Source organism: Sapajus apella, unplaced genomic scaffold, assembly GCF_009761245.1.
Source record: "Sapajus apella isolate SASKATOON/1434 unplaced genomic scaffold, GSC_monkey_1.0 scaffold19, whole genome shotgun sequence".
NCBI lineage: Eukaryota > Metazoa > Chordata > Mammalia > Primates > Cebidae > Sapajus > Sapajus apella.
In genome coordinates, this window is record NW_022436959.1 from 5672291 (window position 1) to 5695015 (window position 22725).

At 39.1% G+C, this 22725-nt stretch overlaps 1 protein-coding gene across 13 annotated transcripts in view; it reads left to right on the plus strand.

Moving 5' to 3' along the window:
* The window catches only part of PDE1C (phosphodiesterase 1C), a 551218-nt gene that overhangs the window by 490111 nt on the left and 38382 nt on the right, over positions 1 to 22725 (plus strand). For 2 of the 13 annotated variants that reach the window (XM_032286663.1, XM_032286665.1), the window contains one exon: positions 5376 to 11982. The exons of the other annotated variants lie outside the window; for them this stretch is intronic. In XM_032286663.1, coding sequence (XP_032142554.1) covers positions 5376 to 5389 — 14 coding nt within the window. In that variant the 3' untranslated portion in view covers positions 5390 to 11982. Of the gene's footprint in view, positions 1 to 5375; positions 11983 to 22725 lie in introns of those variants that run through there. 13 annotated transcript variants of the gene reach the window in all.

Consider the following 22725-nt stretch of genomic DNA (forward strand, 5'->3'; position numbering starts at 1 on the left):
ATCAATTCACGTTTTTTATATAGGTGTTTAGATCCCAGTCTCTTACCAAATAACTACATAGTAGAAATGTCAAATGAAAGTATATTATGGACTCTTTGTTAATAATAAAATTAATCTTTTTAAACAACTTTTTTATTGCAATTATTGCTACATAAACTTTCATTGTTTCACTCTGTCTTCTAGACACTATTAATGTACCATTGTATTTTTAAAGGAATCTAGTTTGACAGAGGAAATTAAAATTTCGTAACTACTGGGGAAAGTGTGATTTTTCTTTTTTCCTTAATACCGATGTTCAGGATGTTTAAAATAAAACTTAGTAATCATGAAATAAACATTTTCTCCTGGAAAAATGATATTTTATCAGATTCTATGCAAGGAACTGGAGAAACACAAGTAACAATATATTTGCCAAAAGAAACTCTGTTAACATTATAAAAGTTATTTCAAATAACAGGTACCTTTGAAGTAAATATGTTCCAAAGGCAGAACCTAACATTAGCTACCTTGGGAATGCCATTTCTTGTCTAGACACCCACGTTTAAAAAAAGCTATTAAAATGCAATATTCAGCAAGTATTCAAGCTTCCCCCCTTTGACTTTTTCTTAGCATTCTCCACTGAAGGGCACTCTGCTTAAGTGAGGACATCTACATTTCATAAGTATTATCCCTCTACAATATATGCTATTTTTATTCTGTGCCCTGGAGTCATAATGAAAACATGAGAAGATACTTGTTTGTTTCTTCCACTCATTTGGAATCTTTTCTGCTTTTCCTGAACTAAGAATAGTCAGAATGTTTCAGGTCTAAAATCCAAGCCTCACTTAGTTGATCTGAAGGACTTTTTTTATGGTCCTTGGCATCTTCCTGACTTCACAGATTCAAAGACTGATCAGAAACAAAACTCTTTTGTGCAGACAAGTGTGCTTAACTCTACCCTCTCCTGCACCTCTGAATCAGGGATGTTGACTTAGCATCAGAGGAATTGTAGGAGCTAATGATGCCTGACTTTTACTTGTTTGCTAAAAGTGGGCCAGGCCCTGGGGGCATTTAGAGAGCTCAGTGTTTTAATCATTTCCTTTGTGTTAATGTATTACATTCTTAAAACAGAGCATGATAGCAATAAGATACCTTGTGCAGTGTAGGACACAACAGAGACAGTTGTTCACATATTTTATGCTGGAAAGAACATGCTAAATAAAAGAAGAAAGAAAGCAACAATGGTAAAAAGGATGAGTTTAACATCATTGTTATTTTCAGTGGTAGCACAGATACAATGAAGCAAAAGGAAAGACAAAGAGGGAAAGGGTTGGACCTGAGAACTATTAGGTTGCTGCAGAAGTAAATATGGTTTTTGCTGTTGAAAGTTATGGTAAAGACCACAATTACTTTTGCATTAACCTAACCATTCTTTGTACAGTTTTTATTCTGTGTGTTTGGATCAAATGGGTAAATTTTAGGAGACAATGGCCTAGGCAAGGTTTTAAGAAGTTGTATTCCCACAAATGTCATCCATCTCTATCTGTCTATCTGTCTATCAATCAATTAATCATCTGGTTTATCTATCTATGTGTCTGTCTATTTTATTTTTCTGTGCTGGAATAATACATGTTGAGAGGATTTTGTCTTAGCAGTGCTGTAGCATGGATATTATTTGTAGTGAAAATTAATTTAGGATAATCCTATTATAATATGCTCAATTGTTTAGGGCAAGCATAAAGCAGGCACACATTGAAAATAGCCCTTTAAAATAGCTGTCAAGTATGTATTTGTGAGCTAGGACAATGAAATCCATACCTGGATAAAGCCTAACAGATAGCTCTAAAATTATGTTTTTTCTTAGTGTTTTCTTATTATTAAAAAACAAAACCAGGACCCATTCATGTGCCCAATAGAAATCTTACAGGACATTTGAAATTGGTTTTGGCTTCCCTACGCATATTCTTCCTTTTGTTTTCTATTTTAGAGCTTTATAATTTGTCAGGTGTGTGCTGTTTCACTTTGCTGTTTTTGTAGAAAGTTGACTCCAAGCAGAGGCAGCTATGATATAGAGTTACTAGGACCTAAAATCTGGTTTTTGAATTCCAGCTCTCTCTTCAGCCAAGTCAGGTTACTTTTTTGAGTTTAGGCGATAGTTGAATCAGGCTGTAAAAAAAAAAAATCAAATCCAAGAAAAATGGAAGAGAAATGCGTCTAAAATGTTTTTTAAGCCCAGTGACAAATTCTGATGAGGGCTGCCTCATTGACACTCCATTTGTGATCCAGAAATAAACATTATAATGAATAAACACATTTTTAGAATCAAGTCATGTTAACATGAACTTTAATCTTCTTCTAGAACCATTTACCTTTAAATCACATGGTTTTAAGGCCTACATCCAGCATCTGGACATACCTGTGGGAGTAGCGTGTTACCATACAGTAAATTGCCCATTTTTCTAAATGAAGTTGCTGAAACATGATTATTTGCTTTCATAGAGTAAATACATTTCTGTGAAATCATATACCATGTATTTGCACTTCAGCATTTAAAGTCCTCACAGCTTTACTATGTGAGATATAAAAAGTCTTGGGTGAGGGGCAGGCACTTAAATATTTTCCTGAATTATTCCAAGATTTGGCAAGAGAGTTTCCATTTCAATTCATCAGTCACTCTTAAAAGAGTGGGCGGATTTAACTACTTTTTGTGGCCTTCAAAAAGCCATGCATCTCAGTTACATGCAGAGTGGCATTTTAACACTTTGTCTTCAGGGTCCTCATTTTCAGATACTTTGTAGTCTTGCAGATGCTTACTCAGTTTCAGTTTATATTGAAAACAAATACATAAAACCAAACACAATGAAAGATAGAATGTAGAGTGAAAAGGGGACCAGCCTCATTTATACACTGTATCAAAGTTGCCTGAAAAGCAGGTGGTCCTTCTCTGGGAGATTTGTTCCATAGAAAGCCATCCATAATTGGCAGCCTTCATAGGGAATATAAACATTTTGACATACCATACCTTACTATTGAATAAAATATGTAATTAATGTGTTTATTGTTTCCTTTTTAATTTTTATTCCATGTTGTGAAAGTCAAAATTAGAAAATGGGTGGAGGGAAATCTTCTACTCATCAACACACCTTATCAGTCCCATCCTCCTCATGCTTATTCCACTCTCTTCTTTTTCATTAACAACAAATTTATTGAGCATATGTTATGTGTTAGGCATTGCACTACATGCAAGGAGTGTTCAAAATGATAAATGAGATATTTTCCCTGCTCCCCAGGAGTCAGCAGTCTGGGTTGGAGCATTTTGCAGATAGCTATGACATAGGCACCATCGGGTATTTCTTAAGTGCCTTAAGAAATTCACAAACAAGTTACTTTTAGAGGACATGTGTTTAGGAAGGCCACAGATGATCACTCAAGTCATCAGGTATATCAGACATATTCTACAGACCCAACTATAAAACATACGATTTTTGTTCTTTTACTGCTGGTTGTATTTAATGACGGTAAACACAGGCACAGCTTAAACACACAAACTTCTTTTATTCAGCCTTTCCCTCCACCCCTTGACCTAACGCTGGAGGGGAGGATGGAGATCCCCAGCCAGAGGGAACACTCCACCATCTCAACCATAAGCAGTAATTAGAAATGGAGGAAGATCTCCTTTGCAGTTCATTAAGACCCTAGATATGCCTCTTTCCATCTATGAGACTCAGCAGTCTGGATCGTGCATCACTAGCATTATTGGTCAGGTGAGGCTCACTGAGTTTAATAGTGGTCCTTATCAGCTGTCCCCAGCTACCTGTCCCTAGCTTCTTTCCATCCAATGGGTCTGTTATTAAAAAATCAAACCCAACCTTCTGTTATCCCAACAAAATTGGATTTTACCTTTGAGGATCTCGAGACATCTCTGAATATGGTTAATATTATGATGACTCTAAAAGAAGCCTCATGACATATGACCCCAAGTTGATAATAGCAGAGCCAGAGTGCTAAGAACAGAGTCCTGTATTGCAATTCCCATGTGGACCAAACTGTGCATAGACTATCAGCATCAATGAAAAATTTCTCATCCTTGATTTCAGCTTTTGTTCATCTCCTTCTCTCACTGGCAAGTTTATCAGTGCTAGTATTGGAGTAAAGTGATTGGTCTGAAGCCTTACTTTTGTCTGTTATTTCTCCCAAATGGGTGAAGGTGTTAATGGAGAATAAACATAATGAACAGTCAAGAACATAATAAAGTTAGAGGGACAGCAGGAAGCTTGGATCAATGGCCCCTGGAAAATTGAGAATTGATTGTAATTACAATAGATCAGAAGGAGCCCTCCTATCTCCCAATGAGTTTTCTGCTACATTCAGCTAAATCTTAGGAGAATATCTTAGTCCTTAAAGTTGAATGGGAAACTTTCCTTGTCCTGTAAAGGCTTCTAACATCTCTGTAGTTCATGGTGTTACCCTTCATAAAGTCCAGACCACTGTACTGCTAGCCCACTGGAGCTCTGCACCGGAGGGAACACTTTTTAACTATAAAACATGATGACTTGCTGAGCATGTAACACCAATGGGAAGAAATAATATGGTGGGTTTGTTGTTGTAGTTTTAAATTCTGTCAAAGACCTTTGAGGTTACATGGGGTAGAGCATGCCAGGTTAAAAAAAAAAAATCCAATATTGTTTTTGTTAATTTAGTTCTGTTTCCATCTTTGTCTTCTTCCTCCACACCCTTGCTCTGGGTCCAGTGGAGAACTCTGGTGATTCACCTATCTGCACAACAATTTGGGCTAGGATGCATCTTGCTTTAAATGTCTGTGGGAAACTTCTGAGCGTGGGGCAAGAATTCTGAGAGAGAGGAGCATTGCTTTTTGTATGAAAACAGTTGGGATTAGATGAGTCTGATTTCTTCCAATCCCACTGACCTTGAGACAAATTGACCAGATCTAGCAATAAAACTGTCATCTTGATTGCAAAAGAAGGTAGCTTAATATCCATATTGCATGATCAATTGTTTGCTAGTTTATAGCAACTATTAAGATTTCAAATGTACTGGTATTCACAGTTTTACACTGAGATTTTCCTCTTACTTTATTAATTATACTTTGCAGTATTTTTTTCAATTAAATAGAATTTAATAAAATTTCTGAAACACAAGTAATATGTCATGAATAGGTTATACTGCAAATATTCATTAACTATTACTGCAAGGTATAATTAATGAAGGATAGAATAAACCTTGTTACGAAGGAGACAGCAATGACCACTATGGAAATGTTTAATTGGTTCCCCCATTTTTTTTTGTCCCCTAGATTTTCTTCTCCTCAGACTTGGAGGGTGGAGCGGGGGGAAAGGCAGCATTGACACTTTTCTTTTTCTTTTTCTTTTTTTCAGATTCAGAAGAGTAAAAAGACCTCATAGACAATAAAAGAGGCTGCCAATGTCTTTCATCATTCTAGCTGAGCTTCTTCATTCTCCTTCTTCTCCTTCTTCCACAAAGACCCATATCTGGAGAAGGTGTACAACTTTCAAAAACAAGCCCCCCTTCTAACCCTTGGCCTTCTCTCACACCATCTCCTACCAGGGGATGACTCTTTGGGGGTGGTTTGAGGTCTTAGAACTCTGGGAGATATTCCCCTGAACAAACCAAACAACTTGAGATTTTTACTCTTTAACAGAAATAGAACATGAAGGGGCATCCTCAAAATCCTTTGCTAATGACCTGGCTTTCAAGGCACCTGTCTTACCTGATGAGAATGGACATCCTGGATATGCTGGGAGAGGCCTGAAAAAGCCACACACACAGTAATTGCCATTTTATGACTGTCAATGCTGTTACTTTAAATGTTGTCATTTTTGCACTGGCTACTGACGATACAGCCATGCTAACATTCGTCACAGCAAAGATGATGATTCCAGTCTCTGGTTCCTTTCCTGAGTCAGGAACATTAGTTTAATCCAATTTCCTTTCAGACTTAAAATTGTTCTTATGCTTTTTTCCCCCACATGTATAATATGTAATTCTGTTTGTTTTCTTAAAAAAAAAAAAAAGATTATTCTATAGGAATCTTTATTTGATGCTTAATTTATTTTCTCTGTGCATTCATTAGTATAAACCTGAATGTTCAGCTGATGGCCATACTGTTGAGTGGGAACCTATTGTTTTCACTGGTAGCATCTGTAACTAAGTAGTTACTGACATTTTTACCACTGGCTGGTCATCTTGTTTTGGATATCTGTGGTTTGACTTCATCACTCTTCTTTTTATTCAGTAAAGTGCTAAAGGAATTAGTATCAGGGAGATATGGCAGATAAATCTTTGCATTTTAGCGAGTTTTAAAAACACAAGGTAGAAGTGGATTAATAGCATGGATCAAAAATAAGAATAGTAGATGTAGCATGGAAAGAGAATAGCATTGCAGCCCCCTTGAAACCAAATTACAGGTGGGATCTAGGGGAGTGCAAGTAAAGTGTGATTTTATGGGTCTAAATGATGTGATTTGGATAAAAGTATTCTTAAAATGGGGTGTGGTTACATAGGAATCTCTGAGTCCTTCCCAAGAGTAAAGCACATGCTGGTGATGAAGTAGGGATTAGTAATAGGAAGAAAGAGAGCTAGGCAATAGTTTTAAGTGTATTCCCCGCTACAGATTTAATTTCTACGTAAAAAAGCACAAAAACAGATATTTAAACGTCCTTTCTTTACTAAGGTGAAATATTGGCATTTTTCAGAAAGAGACTGTGTGTGGTCTACCAAGACCTTTGCCTTGCTGAAATGTTCCCCCAACAGAAAGATTTGTAGAACTTTGTTGTACAGAACGCACAACAGCAGGCTGATGTTTAAACAGATTTCTTCTGCCAGCTTTACATTTTGCCTTGGAGAAACACTTAGCTTTTTCTGTTATGCTCCCTGCTTTCCTAACAATGACCTCACTACATAATAGGGCCACAAATTCAAATGGCTTCAAGAACCTAGCAGGTCAAGTAAATGAATGAAACAAGACATGTAATATCACAGTCATTGTGGTAAATGGCAATTCGTAGTGCGCCTTTGTATCAGTGAGACAGGAAGGAGCAATGGGGACTTTAAGAAATTGGAGAGGGTGAGTGCTGTCAAAAAGGGGTAGTCGGTAGGCAGCTACTAGATTTGAGCTGTGAGACGATGGGGGTCTTAGATACCTAGGATTTGATATAAACCCTCTCCAAATTTTCACATATTGACAACTAACCCAAAAACTTACAAACACTGTGCTAATCAAATGAAATATGCCTGTAAGCTGTGTTCAATCTATGGGACATCAGTTTGCAAACTATGTTCTTAGAGGTGGTATGATTTTGTATTGAAATTAAATATAACCAAGTGTATGTCAACTTTTGACCTTGAAACCTGGACCTTTTACCTCATTTATATTCTGTATTTTTGTATGTGGAGCTTTTTGGCCAGCCAAAATAGAAAGTCTACAGCTTCCATTTTATAATCCAACAAGCTACACACAACAACATTTGAAAAAGAAACAGGAATATAGCCATTTTTTTCTAGCACTGATAAAAATGGAAATGTTTTTCATTTACTTTAAGTCATTAATCAACTGAAAAAGAATGGAAAGAGAATTTCATTCCGTAAAGAATGAAAAGTTACACCAAAAACTCTCAGTGAAGTAAAACAAAACTCCATGTAACTCACTCTTAGCTTTAAATCTTTAAAAAGTGTTTTGAAGGGGTATTGAGTAAAAATGCAAAGTTATCTATTAAAAATACAAACTACTATATTAGATGATGCTATGGTTTGATACTGGAGCTGATAAAACATTAAAATAATTATTCCAAATCAGTGCTGACTGGAACAGCAATATTTCCAAAGCTCTAGCTTATGTTCTTTGGTCTTTTAATTCCCTTGAAACAGTTTTCTTCAAGTTAAACAGCAATTTTGGACAAACATTATTTTGTTGCACAGATTATGGCATCTTCCTCTAGTTTACACACACATAGCAAGGGCTTAGACTCCTTAATTAAGAATTGACCTGTATGTGGGGACAGTAATAGGGACAGTCCGACCACAGACATAACCACACACTCTACACATTCCTGGGTAAAATGTGACAAATCAAGTTAGCCCTTGAATTTGGGTCCCCATATCACCAAATAGCTCTACATCTAAGTTGTGTTAATGTGGTATGTTTCAGTGGCATAATGACCCATTCTTATGGAGGCTTTTGTTCCATTTTTGTGTGTGCGTGCCAACTTTCTCAGGTTATGAGCCCTAATGGTTTATGGCAGCAGGCAAAAGACTCATTTCTAACCCATTAAATTCAAATGGACTTTGTTCTGTCCATTTCATTTCTGGAGCTTTTAAAAACCACTGAAAACATTTGACATGATCCCGTTGTGGATCTGATACAGTTAAATAGTAAAATGATACCTAAACATCTGAGATCCAAATAATAACCTAGTGCACATGTGATTCATTTGTGGAATTTAAGTCATGATATTATATTTTCTACATGGACCATGCCTTTAAATACAAAAGTGAAAAGTAAAAAGCAACATTATCACGGGATGTGAGACAGTAATCCAAAAAGTTGGAGACCAATTTTTGTTATCCATGTTTTGGAAGTACGGATATTGTTTATTTTAGTATCACTTCTCTCGTGGGTCACTTTTCTTTAGATAGATAGATTGATTGATAGATAGATAATGTAATATATTTTCTTCTTTCTTAATCTATGAGCAGAGATTTTGATAATGGAAATTAATTTGTAGCATTCCCCACAAAGCCTAGGAAAAACAATAGGAAAAAAAGCACGAAATCTTTTTCTTGTAGTGAAGTAGAGAAGAGTCTGAGACTGGAAACCTGTGTATATAGTGTTCTATCCCAAATAAAGAAAATTCAGGGAATTCAGGCAACATTTTTTTTTTTCCTAATTGGAAACTTTGTTCTGATTCGGAGATGCCCACACACCCCACAGGAGATGTGGTGCTGGCCCACCACAGTGCTTGGAACATGGTCAGCATTCAGGAAACACATGCAGAATCGTCTAACTGAATTCCACTATCTACTTGTGAATGCAAACAAAATTCAAATATCCCTGAAAATGTATTCAGCGTCTCCTATATGCCAAGCACATTGCTAAAGGCTTATCTTCTTATCTTCTAAGTATATGCAGGCATACCCTACTCACACAAATAGCTTATCATAAGAGATGGGAAATTGCAGGTAATTTGGGAGAAATTGTCATAGCCAAATGCATGAAAAAAATAAAATAAAAACTTTTCTATGGCCTCTTGATTTAAGAAAAAAAACAAAACAATAAAACAGGATTCATTTGAGAATGTCTTTCCAAAAGGGATGATGACAGCAATCTCTATGAAACATCAGTGGATTTACTGAAAATCCAAGTTGAAACTTTTAAAACCTTAAACAGAATATCCTGAAGCAAATAGGAGATCCTCTATGTGCAGCATGAGGAATCACTGCATAGTACTGCTCCACCAATAATACGATTGGTACGGCACCAAACCGTGGCAAAATGAGATGTTAAAGAACATAATGTTGCAATAATGATGTTATATTGGATCTTATTCATGAACAAATGGAAAGTAATACTTATAATTTGTCCGCTGTGATCCATGATTAAGACCCTCATTATCACTGAGAAAATGAATTTAATAAAAAAATTGCAATGGGCAGTGATGATATTCCTATAATAAAGCCTCCCTCTGGAGATCAAGAGACATATTACCTGCCAAGGCCAGATTTCAGTTTTTAAGGTTTCCTCTCACCAAAGACACTGGTGGGCACACAGGTGATGCTAGAATTAGAATGTTACCAGAGTCATTTACATTGGACAGTTTATCTGATCGTGAACATGGGCCCAGGAAGATTAGAAAAATGGAAAGCAGGCTTCTATAGGTTCTCCTTGGACATTTGTAAAAAGACTGGGTGCTTATCCAGGAATGTCTGAATGAAACAAGAACTGCACTGCTGAAATAGCTTCTTGTTTTCATATTAAACAAGGAACAGTTGTGCAGTGGATGACCTGGACTGAAAGATGTATCGTGGTCAAGTTTAAACATTATTAATTTCTGATTGTTTTCTTAAATACCCCTACCTGATTCATTTTTTAAAAAATATTGCCAGACATATTTGACATGAATTCATGTTTACTCTGGCTTCTGTTCCCAAGCGGAAGTGGATTAATCCTGGCAATGGCTGGCTTCACTAACTGTACTTGCACCCAGCCTGGGCTGCCATCTGCTGAGCCAGGAGAAGCAGGGAGTGGGGTGTGGGCCCTTTCAGTTTGCTCAGGGCACACTCATTCAGCCTCCCCTGAGGAGACCTTGTCACCCTTGGGTGTAAATGCTTGCTGTTGCGGACCAGTGACAGTGCCAACTAGAGACCCATCCTCTCAGCTTTGGTCAGCTTCAGCTGGGATTCCTGAATCTCACTCATGTATTCCTCATGAGTGCTGGCTTCTGAACCTGCAGAAACATTTCTCAGTCAGTTTTTGGTGAAGGGTAACTTATTTAAAATAAAGCCCATTAAAACCCAATGGCTATAGAGTGGGTTTTAAATAGATTGCCCTGAGACACATCCTTGTCGTCTTTGCTTCCCTCTCATGACCTATCTTGGGGTAGAATTTGTGTAATACTATCCTTGTCTTTGAGCGGGTATATGTGTGATGGTACAGAAATACAGTCACATATTATATTAATATATATAGATGTATAGGAAAAACCTACAGCCATAGGTATTGTCCAGTAACTGATTCTAGAGGTAGTACTATAGAGTATACATTTCCTTTTTTCTTGCTTTGATGATATTTTTGTACAATTTTATATGCTGTAAAATTTTTTAAAATATATTTGCTATTTTCATTTGTAGAGCTTGGTTAGGCTTTTATCAGCTCTTGTGCTCACTGTACAACCAGATTCCCCCCATCTAATTTAAGTGTCTTCTCCTTTTCAAACTCTTTATGTTTTCTATTTTTTTTCTCCTATTTTTCTACTCTTCACATTTCTTCTTTTGCTTCTGTTCAGGTAACCGATTCTGCTTGCAGTATATCATTTTAGCACATACAAACACAAAATAATCGGAAAAATAAAAGCATCTTGTTCCATGTAATTCACATGCGGAAGTTTTGGGTGTCAAAGTTCGCTGGGGATAGATAGGGAGGCAGAAATAGATTGGGAAAAGGAAGCAGGAAGAAGGAAGTCTTTATGGGAATCAATTACCCAAAGCAAGGTGAGTCACATAGGATGCTATGCATCCTAAAGAGACCCTACTCACCATGGATCTGTAGGCCCTCTCCTCATGAGGGCACTAGGCATGTGTGAATGGAAAACTCAACCCATCTCCTCAGCTTTAGATGTTGCTGCTGTTCAGCTGGCTTTGCGAGAGATATCTGGATTAATATCAAGAATGTTTAGCAAGACTCAAAAGGGAGAGGCAAGCAGAACCCAAACTCAAACCTCCAACCAATATCTAGCTGAATAAATAGTTCTTTGGAGGAATAAGGAAGGGATTTCAGGATGTGTTCTGAGAATGCTCTTCCAAAAGGGAAGATGTAATATGGATTTGTTTTGATTTCATGGTAGTGATAGAGTGTACTTCCATGATGTGAAATACTCTTCTGGCAGATAAAATGCAGGTTATAATTTGCATTTGTACATCACAGGGCAAAAGAATGGCCATCCATTCTAAGGAAGAGTGTTCTGTTCTCTAAGATGCTGTTTTGTACTAAAACAATGTTTCCAAATGCCATAGCATCTATCTCCAAATGCAAAATTACATCGTAAGGATTCATGTAAAAAAAGAGTATACTGAACTGCTATCAGAAAAATTAATGATGTGTTTATTGTAAATCTTTATTGCACAGGTGAGCCTGACAGTCCTTCAATGTATAATGTTCCCCCAGCATCTAGCAATGCATAAGCACTTGTATGTTCTTCTGATGACCAAATAAAAATGATGAGTTAACCCTCTTAATTGGAGTTGGAAAAATGAAAAGGCTGGTTTTTTTTCCTTTGAATGTTTCTCGTTGTTATCCGTGTTCTGTCTCAGATTTAGGGCTGACCAAACTCACTCAACCAACTGTCTCTTTTATATTCCCTTAAACACCTCATGAAACTCAGGCACCAAGTGCCTTTGCCTGCACACTGAAAGACATACACAGAGTATGATTATATCATGTTTCCTTTCACCAGTTTTGACTGTGAGGGATGAAGTAAATGGGTTATCAGAAGCTCCTCAGAGGCATAAGAAATCTCAGCATTCATGGAATTAAGCTGGCTTCCATATGTTTAATTTTCTTTGGGGTACAATGATATTATAATTTTACAGCCCTTTGATGCTAGCGGCTTGAATTGCAAACTTTTTCTTTCTCCTATTCTTGAAAGGGGCATATTTGGCAATATTTTCCTGCTCCAGCCATGAACATAAGGAGTCTGACTAGGGAATACAGATGTTCCTTGACTTATCATGGGGTCATGTCCTGATAAACCCATTGTGGGTTGGAAAAATCATAAGTCAAAAATGCATTTAATAGGCCTAGCCTACCAGCTATGTTTGCATCATAGCTTAGGCTATCCTGCCTTAAGCATACACAAGACACTTACATTATCACAGAGTTGGGCAAAAATCACATAATGCAAAGAATATTATAAAGTGTTGAATAGCTCATGTAATTTATTGAATACTGTTCTGAAAGTGAAAAACAGAATGGTTGTATGTGGTTTCTAGTGAGTGTGTATTGCTTTCCCATTATCATGAAGTCCAAAAATTTAAGCTGGGCCATCATAAGTCAGGGACTCTGTGTAGTCATTACTTCTGTTTGTGGGAATAAAAGTGGTTTACATCCTGTACGGCACCCAGCCTCATGCCTTCCAACCAGCTCCTGAGAGAGAACCCTCTAGTGGTGATACTGTATATTACACAAATACCTCCCCTTCACCAGGGCCACCTGATGTATCGTTTCTGGATGGTATTACTCTGATGAAGGGGACTGTGATGTTTCTCCAAAGCAGCTATGCCTGCCATTCATTGAAACATATTTTTTAATTTTTTATTTCTTAAAGTAAAAATAGAATTTACTCAATTTAGAAAGTATAGACAGTACATAGAAAACTTAAAATCACTTGTAATACCCCATCCAACAATTAATCATTGTAGGTACTTTATTTTCTTATGATCTTTTGCTATGCATTTTTACAGAGTTAAGGCCATATAGTAAATTTTGAATTATGGTTTGTTCACATGACATTGGACTGTAAGCATTTTCTTGTGAGTTTTTTAACCGCTCCATTAATATAATTTCAATGGCAACATGTTTTATTCTGTGGCTCCAGCACAATTTACTTAACCACCTCTCTGCCATTGAGAAATTAAATTATATGCTTTTATTTTACTTTTTGCAGTTGTAAATAACAGCAATGGAACTATTTGTACATAAGGCTTTGTCACATTTCTGAATATCTCCATTGGACAAAATTCCATTGGACAGCGACTGGGTCACAGTTTTGATCATTTTTTGAACTCCTCATTCATATGCTCAATTCAAGTTCAAATCATATTCAAATATTTTGAAAGCCATATTTAAATAGCATATGGTGTTGCATCTCTGAATAGCTCTTGGTTTTTTTTCCCTATTTATTTATTTTATTGCATTTTAGGTTTTGGGGTACATGCAAAATTGTTGCATAGGTACACACGTGGCAGTGTGATTTGCTGCCTTCCTCCCCATCACCTACATCTGGCATTTCTCCCCTTGCTATCTCTCCCCAGCTCCCCACCCCCCACCGTCCCTCCCCTATTTTCCCCCAACTGACCCCAGTGTGTAGTGCTCCCCTCCCTGTGTCCATGTGTTCTCATTGTTCAACACCCACCTATGAGTGAGAACATGCGGTGTTTGATCTTCTGCTCTTCTGTCAGTTTGCTGAGAATGATGGTTTCCAGGTTCATCCATGTCCCTACAAAGGACCCAAACTCATCGTTTTTGATGGCTGCATAATATTCCATAGTGTATATGTGCCACATTTTCCCTATCCAGTCTATCGTCGATGAGCATTTGGGTTGGTTCCAGGTCTTTGCTATTGTAAACAGTGCTGCAATGAACATTCGTGTGCACGTGTCCTTATAGTAGAACAATTTGTAATCCTTTGGATATGTACCCAGTAATGGGATTGCTGGGTCAAAAGGAATTTCTATTTCTAGGTCCTTGAGGAATCGCCACACTGTCTTCCACAATGGTTGAACTAATTTACACTCCCACCAACAGTGCAAAAATGTTCCTATTTCTCCACATCCTCTCCAGCATCTGTTGTCTCCAGATTTTTTAATGATCGCCATTCTAACTGGCGTGAGATGGTATCTCAATGTTGTTTTGATTTGCATTTCTCTGATGACCAGTGATGATGAGCATTTTTTCATATGTTTGTTGGCCTCATGTATGTCTTCTTTTGTAAAGTGTCTGTTCATATCCTTTGCCCACTTTTGAATGGGCTTGTTAGTTTTTTTCTTGTAAATCTGTTTTAGTTCTTTGTAAATTCTGGATATCAGCCCTTTGTCAGATGGGTAAACTGCAAAAATTTTTTCCCATTCTGTTGGTTGCCGATTCACTCTAATGACTGTTTCTTTTGCTGTGCAGAAGCTGTGGAGTTTGATTAGGTCCCATTTGTCTATTTTGGCTTTTGTTGTCAATGCTTTTGGTGTTTTGGTCATGAAGTCCTTGCCTACACCTATGTCCTGAATGGTTTTGCCTAGATTTTCTTCTAGGGTTTTTATGGTGCTAGGTCTTATGTTTAAGTCTTTAATCCATCTGGAGTTAATTTTAGTGTAAGGTGTCAGGAAGGGGTCCAGTTTCTGCTTTCTGCACATGGCTAGCCAGCTTTCCCAACAGTATTTATAGAACAGGGAATCCTTTCCCCATTGCTTGTTTTTGTCTGGTTTGTCAAAGATCAGATGGTTGTAGATATGTTGTGTTGCCTCCGAGACCTCTGTTCTGTTCCATTGGTCTATATCTCTGTTTTGGTACCAGTACCATGTTGTTTTGATTACTGTAGCCTTGTAGTATAGTTTGAAGTCCGGTAGTGTGATGCCTCCCGCTTTGTTCTTTTTGCTTAGAATTGACTTGGCTATGCAGGCTCTCTTTTGGTTCCGTATGAAGTTTAAGGTGGTTTTTTCCAGTTCTGTGAAGAAGGTCATTGGTAGCTTGATGGGGATAGCATTGAATCTGTAAATTACTTTGGGCAGTATGGCCATTTTCACGATATTGATTCTTCCTAACCATGAACATGGAATGTTTCTCCATCTGTTTGTGTCCTCTCTTATCATGTTGAGCAGTGGCTTGTAGTTCTCCTTGAAGAGGTCCTTTACATTCCTTGTTAGTTGTATTCCTAGGTATTTTATTCTCTTTGTGGCAATTGTGAATGGAAGTTTGTTCTTGATTTGGCTCTCTTTAAGTCTGTTATTGGTGTATAGGAATGCATGTGATTTTTGCACATTGATTTTGTATCCTGAGACTTTGCTGAACTTGCTTATCAGTTTCAGGAGGTTTGGGGCTGAGACGATGGGGTCTTCTAGATATACAATCATGTCGTCTGCAAATAGAGACAATTTGACTTCCTCCTTTCCTATTTGAATGCCCTTTATTTCTTTTTCTTGGCTGATTGCTCTGGCTAGAACTTCTAATACTATATTGAATAGCAGCGGTGAGAGAGGGCATCCTTGTCTGGTGCCACATTTCAAGGGGAATGCTTCTAGTTTTTGCCCATTCAGTATGATATTGGCTGTTGGTTTGTCATAAATAGCTTTTATTATTTTGAGATACGTTCCATCAATACCTAGCTTATTGAGGGTTTTTAGCATAAAGGGCTGTTGAATTTTGTCAAAGGCCTTCTCTGCATCAATTGAGATAATCATGTGGTTTTTGTCTTTGGTTCTGTTTATGTGGTGAATTATGTTTATAGACTTGCGTTATGTTGAGCTGCCTTGCATCCCCGGGATGAAGCTTATCATGGTGGATAAGCTTTTTGATGTGCTGTTGCAATCCGCTTGTCAGTATTTTATTGAAGATTTTTGCATCTATGTTCATCATGGATATTGGCCTGAAGTTTTCTTTTCTTGTTGAGTCTCTGCCGGGTTTTGGAATCAGGACGATGTTGTTCTCATAAAATGATTTGGGAAGAATTCCCTCTTTTTGTATTGTTTGGAATAGTTTCAGAAGGAATGGTACCACCTCCTCTTTGTATGTCTGGTAGAATTCGGCTGTGAACCCACCTGGACCTGGGCTTTTTTTGGGTGGTAAGCTCTTAATTGCTGCCTCAACTACAGACCTTGTTATGGGTCTGTTCAGGGTTTCAGCTTCTTCCTGGTTTAGGCTTGGGAGGAAGCAAGTGTCCAGGAATTTATCCATTTCTTCCAGGTTTAGTAGTTTATGTGCATAGAGTTGTTTGTAATAATCTCTGATGATGGTTTGAATTTCTGTGGAATCTGTGGTGATATCCCCTTTATCGTTTTTTATTGCATCAATTTGGTTATTCTCCCTTTCCTTTTTTATTAATCTGGCTAGTGGTCTGTCTATTTTGTTGATCTTTTCAAAAAACCAGCTCCTGGATTTATTGATTTTTTGAAGGGTTTTTTGTGTCTCTATCTCCTTCAGTTCTGCTCTGATCTTAGCTATTTCTTGTCTTCTGCTAGACTTTGAGGTTTTTTGATCTTGCTGCTCTAGCTCTTTCAGTTTTGACGATAGGGTGTCAATTTTTGATCTCTCCTTGCTTCTCATGTGGGCACTTATTGCTATATATTTTCCTCTAGAGACTGCTTTAAATGTGTCCCAGAGATTCTGGTATGTTGTGTCTTCATTCTCGTTGGTTTCGAAGGACATCTTTATTTCTGCCTTCATTTCATTGTTTATCCAGTCAACATTCAAGAGCAAGTTGTTCAGTTTCCATGAAGCTGTGCGCTTCTGGGTTAGTTTTTGAATTCTGAGTTCTAACTTGATTGTACTGTGGTCTGAGAGACTGTTTGTTAGGATTTCCGTTCTTTTGCATTTGCTGAGGAGTGATTTACTCCCAATTATGTGGTCAATCTTAGAGTAGGTGTGATGTGGTGCTGAGAAGAATGTATATTCTGTGGATTTGGGGTGGAGAGTTCTGTAAATATCTATTAGGTTTGCTTGGTCCAGGTCTGAGTTCAAGTCCTGGATATCCTTGTTAATTTTCTGTCTGGTTGATCTGTCTAATATTGACAATGGGTTGTTAAAGTCTCCCACTATAATTGTGTGGGAGTCTAAGTCTCTTTGTAAGTCATTAAGAACTTGCCTTATATATCTGGGTGCTCCTGTATTGGGTGCGTATATATTTAGGATTGTTAGCTCTTCTTGTTGCATTGGTCCTTTTACCATTATGTAATGTCCCTCTTTGTCTCTTATGATCTTTGTTGCTTTAAAGTCTAATTTATCAGAGATGAGAATTGCAACTCCTGCTTTTTTTTTTTTGCTCTCCATTTGCTTGTTAAATCTTCCTCCATCCCTTTATTTTGAGCCTTTGTGTATCCTTGCATGTGAGATGGGTTTCCTGGATACAGCACACCAATGGGTTTTGGCTTTTTATCCAATTTGCCAGTCTGTGTCTTTTGATTGGGGCATTTAGTCCATTTACATTTAGGGTTAATATTGTTATGTGCAAATTTGATACTGCCATTTTGGTGCTAGCTGGGTGTTTTGCCCTTTAGTTGAGCTGGTACTTGTTGTTCCTTTATATGTGTAGAGCCTCTTTCAGGAGCTCTTGCAGAGCTGGCCTGGTAGTGACGAAATCTCTGAGTACGTGCATGTTCCCAAAGGATTTTATTTTTCCTTCACTTATGAAGCTTAGTTTGGCTGGATAGGAGATTCTGGGTTGAAAGTTCTTTTCTTTAAGGATGTTGAATATTGGCCCACACTCTCTTCTGGCTTGTAGGGTTTCTGCTGAGAGATCTGCTGTGAGTCTGATGGGCTTCCCTTTGTGGGTAACCTGACCTTTCTCTCAGGCTGCCCTTAGTATTTTCTCCTTCATTTCAACCCTGGTGAATCTGATGATTATGTGCCTTGGGGTTCCTCTTCTTGACGAATATCTTTGTGGTGTTCTCTGTATTTCCTGGACTTGAATGTTTGCCTGCCTTGCTAGGTTGGGGAAGTTTTCCTGGATAATATCCTGAAAAGTATTTTCCAGCTTGGATTCATTCTCTTCGTCGCATTCAGGTACACCTATTAAACGTAGATTAGGTCTTTTCACATAGTCCCACATTTCGTGGAGATTTTGTTCATTCCTTTTTACCCTTTTTTCTCCAGTCTTGCCTTCCCATTTTATTTCATTGAGTTAAATTTCGACCTCTGATATCCTTTCTTCTGCTTGGTCAATTCGGCTGTTGATACTTGTGCATGCTTTGTGAAGTTTTCATGTTGCGTTTTTCAGCTCCATCAATTCACTTATATTCCTTTCTATTTTGTCCATTCTCGTTAGCATTTCGTCAAATCTTTTTTCAACGTTCTTAGTTTCTTTGCATTTGGTTAGAACATGTTCTTTAAGTTCACAGAAGTTTCTTACTACCCACCTTCTGAAGTCTGATTCTGTCATTTCATCACACTCGTTCTCCCTCCAACCTTGTTCCCTTGCCGGTGAGGAGTTGTGATCCCTTGTAGGAGGAGAGGGTTCTGGTTTCGGGTGTTTTCATCCTTTTTGCGCTGGTTTCTTCCCATCTTTAAGGATTTATCCACCAGCAACTTTGTAGTTGCTGGCTTTCAGATTGGGTCTCACATCTTTCAGATTGATGTTCTGTTTGTTGATGATGAGGTTATTTCTGTTTCTTGGTTTTCCTTCTGACAGTCTGGCCCCTCTGCTGTAGGTCTGCTGAGGTTCACTCCAGGCCCTGCTTGCCTGGTGTTCACCTGCAGCAGCTGCTGAACAGTAAGGGTTGTTACCAGTTTTCTTCTTCTGCTATCTTTGTCCCAGAAGGATACCCGCCTAGTGTCAATCTGATCTCTCCTTTATGAGGTGTCTCTTTGGATATATAGGGGTCAGGGAGCTGCTTGAGGAGACAGTCTCTTCTTTATAGGAGCTCAAATGGTGAGCTGTGAGCTCTGTTGTTCATTCAGAGCTGCTGAGCAGGTACATTTAGGTCTGCTGCAGCAGAACTCATAAACTGCTTTTTGTTCCCAGGTGCTCTATCCCAGGGATTTAGGGCTTTATTTATGAGTTTTCGTTATGCTGCCGCCTTCTTTTTTTTTTCCTTCAGACTTGCCCTGCCCAGCAAGGAGGCAGCCTAGTCACTGTCGGCCTGTAGAGGCTTTGCTGAGCTGCTGTGGGCTCCGCCCAGCTGCCGAGTGAACTTCCCTGCAGTCCTGTTTATATGGGTGTAGTTAGAACTGCTTTGGCGATGGTGGCCCGCCTCTGTTGAGGCGGAGTCTCTCTGCTGTGGCGGGTTGCCTTGGCAACAGCGGGCTGCCTCAGCAATGGCGGGTTGCCTCGGCAACGGCGGGCTGCCTCGGCATTGTCCGACTACCTCCGTGGTGGCGGGCTGCCTCGGTAATGGGACGCCCCTCCGCCACAGAGCTGGACTGTCTGGGGTTCAGCTGCGCTTGCTGTGAAACTCTCAATCCAGAGTTTCTGATTGCTGTTCTTTAGTGGGGGTGGGACCAGCCGAGCCTGATCACCTGGCTGCCTGCCTCAGAGCCTTTTTTAAGTTTGTGTTCCCGTCACCTGTTGAAGAGGCGCCGGGGTCTGTTTGTTTTCCCCTGCGGCCACTCACTGCGCTGGCTTAAACAGTGGCACTGAGGTTTGTGGTGCTTTTTTTTTTTTTTTTTTTGCCCTGGAATCTACTGTCCTGGTTCCCTGCTCAGTCCCCTTTTTAAACAGACGAATGGGCGACTTCCCGTGGCTCCAATCGCCAGCCAAAAGGGCACCTGGACCGGTGTATTTTGTATGGAGAACCGCTGCTCCGGGGCGCCGACAAAGCAGCCGCGCGGGGCAAAGCAGCAGCGCTGGTGACCTGCGGAGATCCTCCGCCTGGGAATTTCCTAGTCTGTGGGCAATAAAAATGCGGCGTCCACTCACCCTCTGCGCTTTCACTGGGAGCTGCAATCCTGAGCTATTCCTAAACGGCCATCTTGGATCCTCCAGCTCTTGTTTTTAATCATTGTTCTTTGTGATGAACAGATATGTTCAAGTCACACAAAAGCAAACCTAGTATTGATGGTAGTTGTATTGTGGAGGAAAATAACATTAAATACTCTGATACTCTGAATATTCAACTCTAATTTATATACTATTGGACGATAACTCTTCGGGAGGTGTGTGTGTGTGGTGGGGGGAGGTGGGGTTAAGCCCTCCAGACTCTTCATTTTTTTCTTTTTTGCTAAATGTACCTGACAGCAGTAACTTAAGCCCTCCAGACTCTTTCAGTAATCTCACAGCCTAAAGCAGAACTTGGACTTTTATCGATGCCCTCTCTTCAAAGCTGTAAAGGGGCAAAAATTATGATTTATTCTGAGGCTTCAGGCAATGGCTTGTTGCCCTCTGCCCCAGCCCAGATGGAGCACAAAGAAGATGTTGGCAGATATGCTCAGCAATAATGATCAGAGGTCTGTGGATATCAGAAAGGCAGTCATTTACAATATGCTAAAACAGAGAGATTGAAAATGGCCAATAAGTTTTTTCATACTTCAGCCTTTCGGCATCCTCCTCTGCCCTGTGGGATCTGGTTGTACTATAACAACATTGCTATTGCCAGACCATTAATAATGATGATGTTTTGTCTCAAGGGCTCTTAAATCACCCTTTCCCCAGCAAGCACAGACTTGGCCAGGCTAACCCCATTTTGCGGAAGGGAAATTATTTGTTTGAGGTTAAGCTGCAAATCACTGTGCTTTAGCACTAACTTTGTGAAGTCCCTGAGTCTTAGGTGTGTGTTCATCCTGAGGTGGGTAGCCTTAGGTGTCACTTCCATCCCTGTCGTCTACTTCAGACTCTTGATGAATTGGATTCACTGCCCTTTAGCTGAACCAAACAAGGACATTAATTTGAAATATCTGAAAGCTATTTGTTTGTCAAAGGATACCTCAAGTCATACAAGTTGTAGTGGTGACATTTCTGCCCCGAGCTGACGGATTGGGTTGTTTACTCCTTAAATAGCCACATGCTGTGAGTCAAGAGCAATGTAATTCCTGACCTTAAAGTGTTTATTTCCCAAAGATGACAGATTACCTACTTTGACACACACACACACAAATGCACACATGTGCACACACACACATGCACACATGCACGTGCACACACACCTTTCTAAAAATAATAATAAACACTATATTGTACAACACAGTTTACTAAGCACTGTCACATGTGTACTCTTACTTGATGCTCACCATTATCGTCCTGACATTGATGCTCCCTAAATTTTATTGATGAGGAAAATGAAATTTTGCAATAGCAGCATTGACATAGTTGTTTATTTGCTTTTATTTTACCTCATTTATAAAATATTTGAGAATTCTAAAATCATATAAATTTAATACATTGCTTTTTTAACGATTAAGAAAGCAGAATAAAACCAGAGTCATGAAGTAGAGCTAGCACAGATGGAGCATACCAGAGCAAATATTAATATGCAGACGCACAGGCTAAATCGGCCTCCCCGATTCCTAGCATTAGGTCATAAACTGGGTCTAAGCTTTCTGGAATCCTACTTTTAAATGGAAAGAAACCATTCAAAAGATTCACTTTCATGAGGATGAGCACATCAGTTGTTTCAGAAAAAAGAAGGCTTCCATCCTGACAACTGAAAGAAACATGTTCTCTGGGTATTCAGTGAAGGCGGTGCTTCTCATGACTGCAGGTCAGGCTCACCTGGGAACATTAAGAAGTCCCCATGCCCAGGTCCCATCCAGACCAACTAAACAGCATCTTGGGGTGAAGGGCCAGGTGTCAGCATATTGTTTAAGCACTCCATAGATGATTCTAATATGTAGCCAGGATTGAAAACCACTGACAGAGTAGAGTTCTACAATGAACTCAAGAACCAGTTCCATGTGGTGCGTGGTCTGAAGCCTTCTGTGTGCATCGTACACTACAGTTTAGAAGCTAGGTCTAGACTGGGTATTCCCACCAGGTTTCTGATGTTCTTCCTAGATATGGGAGGGAGCAAGGGAAGGTTGAAGGGCAAAGGGCTTTAGAAAATGAAACTTAGCTGAGTTGGGTATTACTCCCATGAGTGGAACTTTGAGTAAAGTGACAGGTAATTTGGTAGCTTCGGCATGGAAAGTGATTCAAGAACACAACCTCAGCAAACTGGAAGCCAGTGGGAGGCTGACTCAGAACCTAACCACCCCCAATGGCCCGTGGCAAAATCAAAACCAGTCTTATTTTATGCATCCTTGCCTGCTACCTGTTTATGACTCATAATTATGAGAGGTGGGATGGCTTCACCCCTTTCCTGATGTATTGGGCATCTCACCAAGCAAACAGAGAAAATAACAACATTTGTAGAGGGCTTGCAGTTCTGCTTTTTCACTGACTCAAGGTTCCCAGAGTTCCCTTACTTAATGTTTGCAGACAAGATACCTAGGGGATGAAAAGCTACCTCTGTGGAAAGCTATCAACCTGCAGGCTTCTGGAAGATCATAGTGTTTTTTTTTAATTTCACCAAGCATTTCTATGAAATAACTTGGCAATAGTAGATGTTTCTACAGGTAGCAACACTAAAAGTTTGTGGCCATTA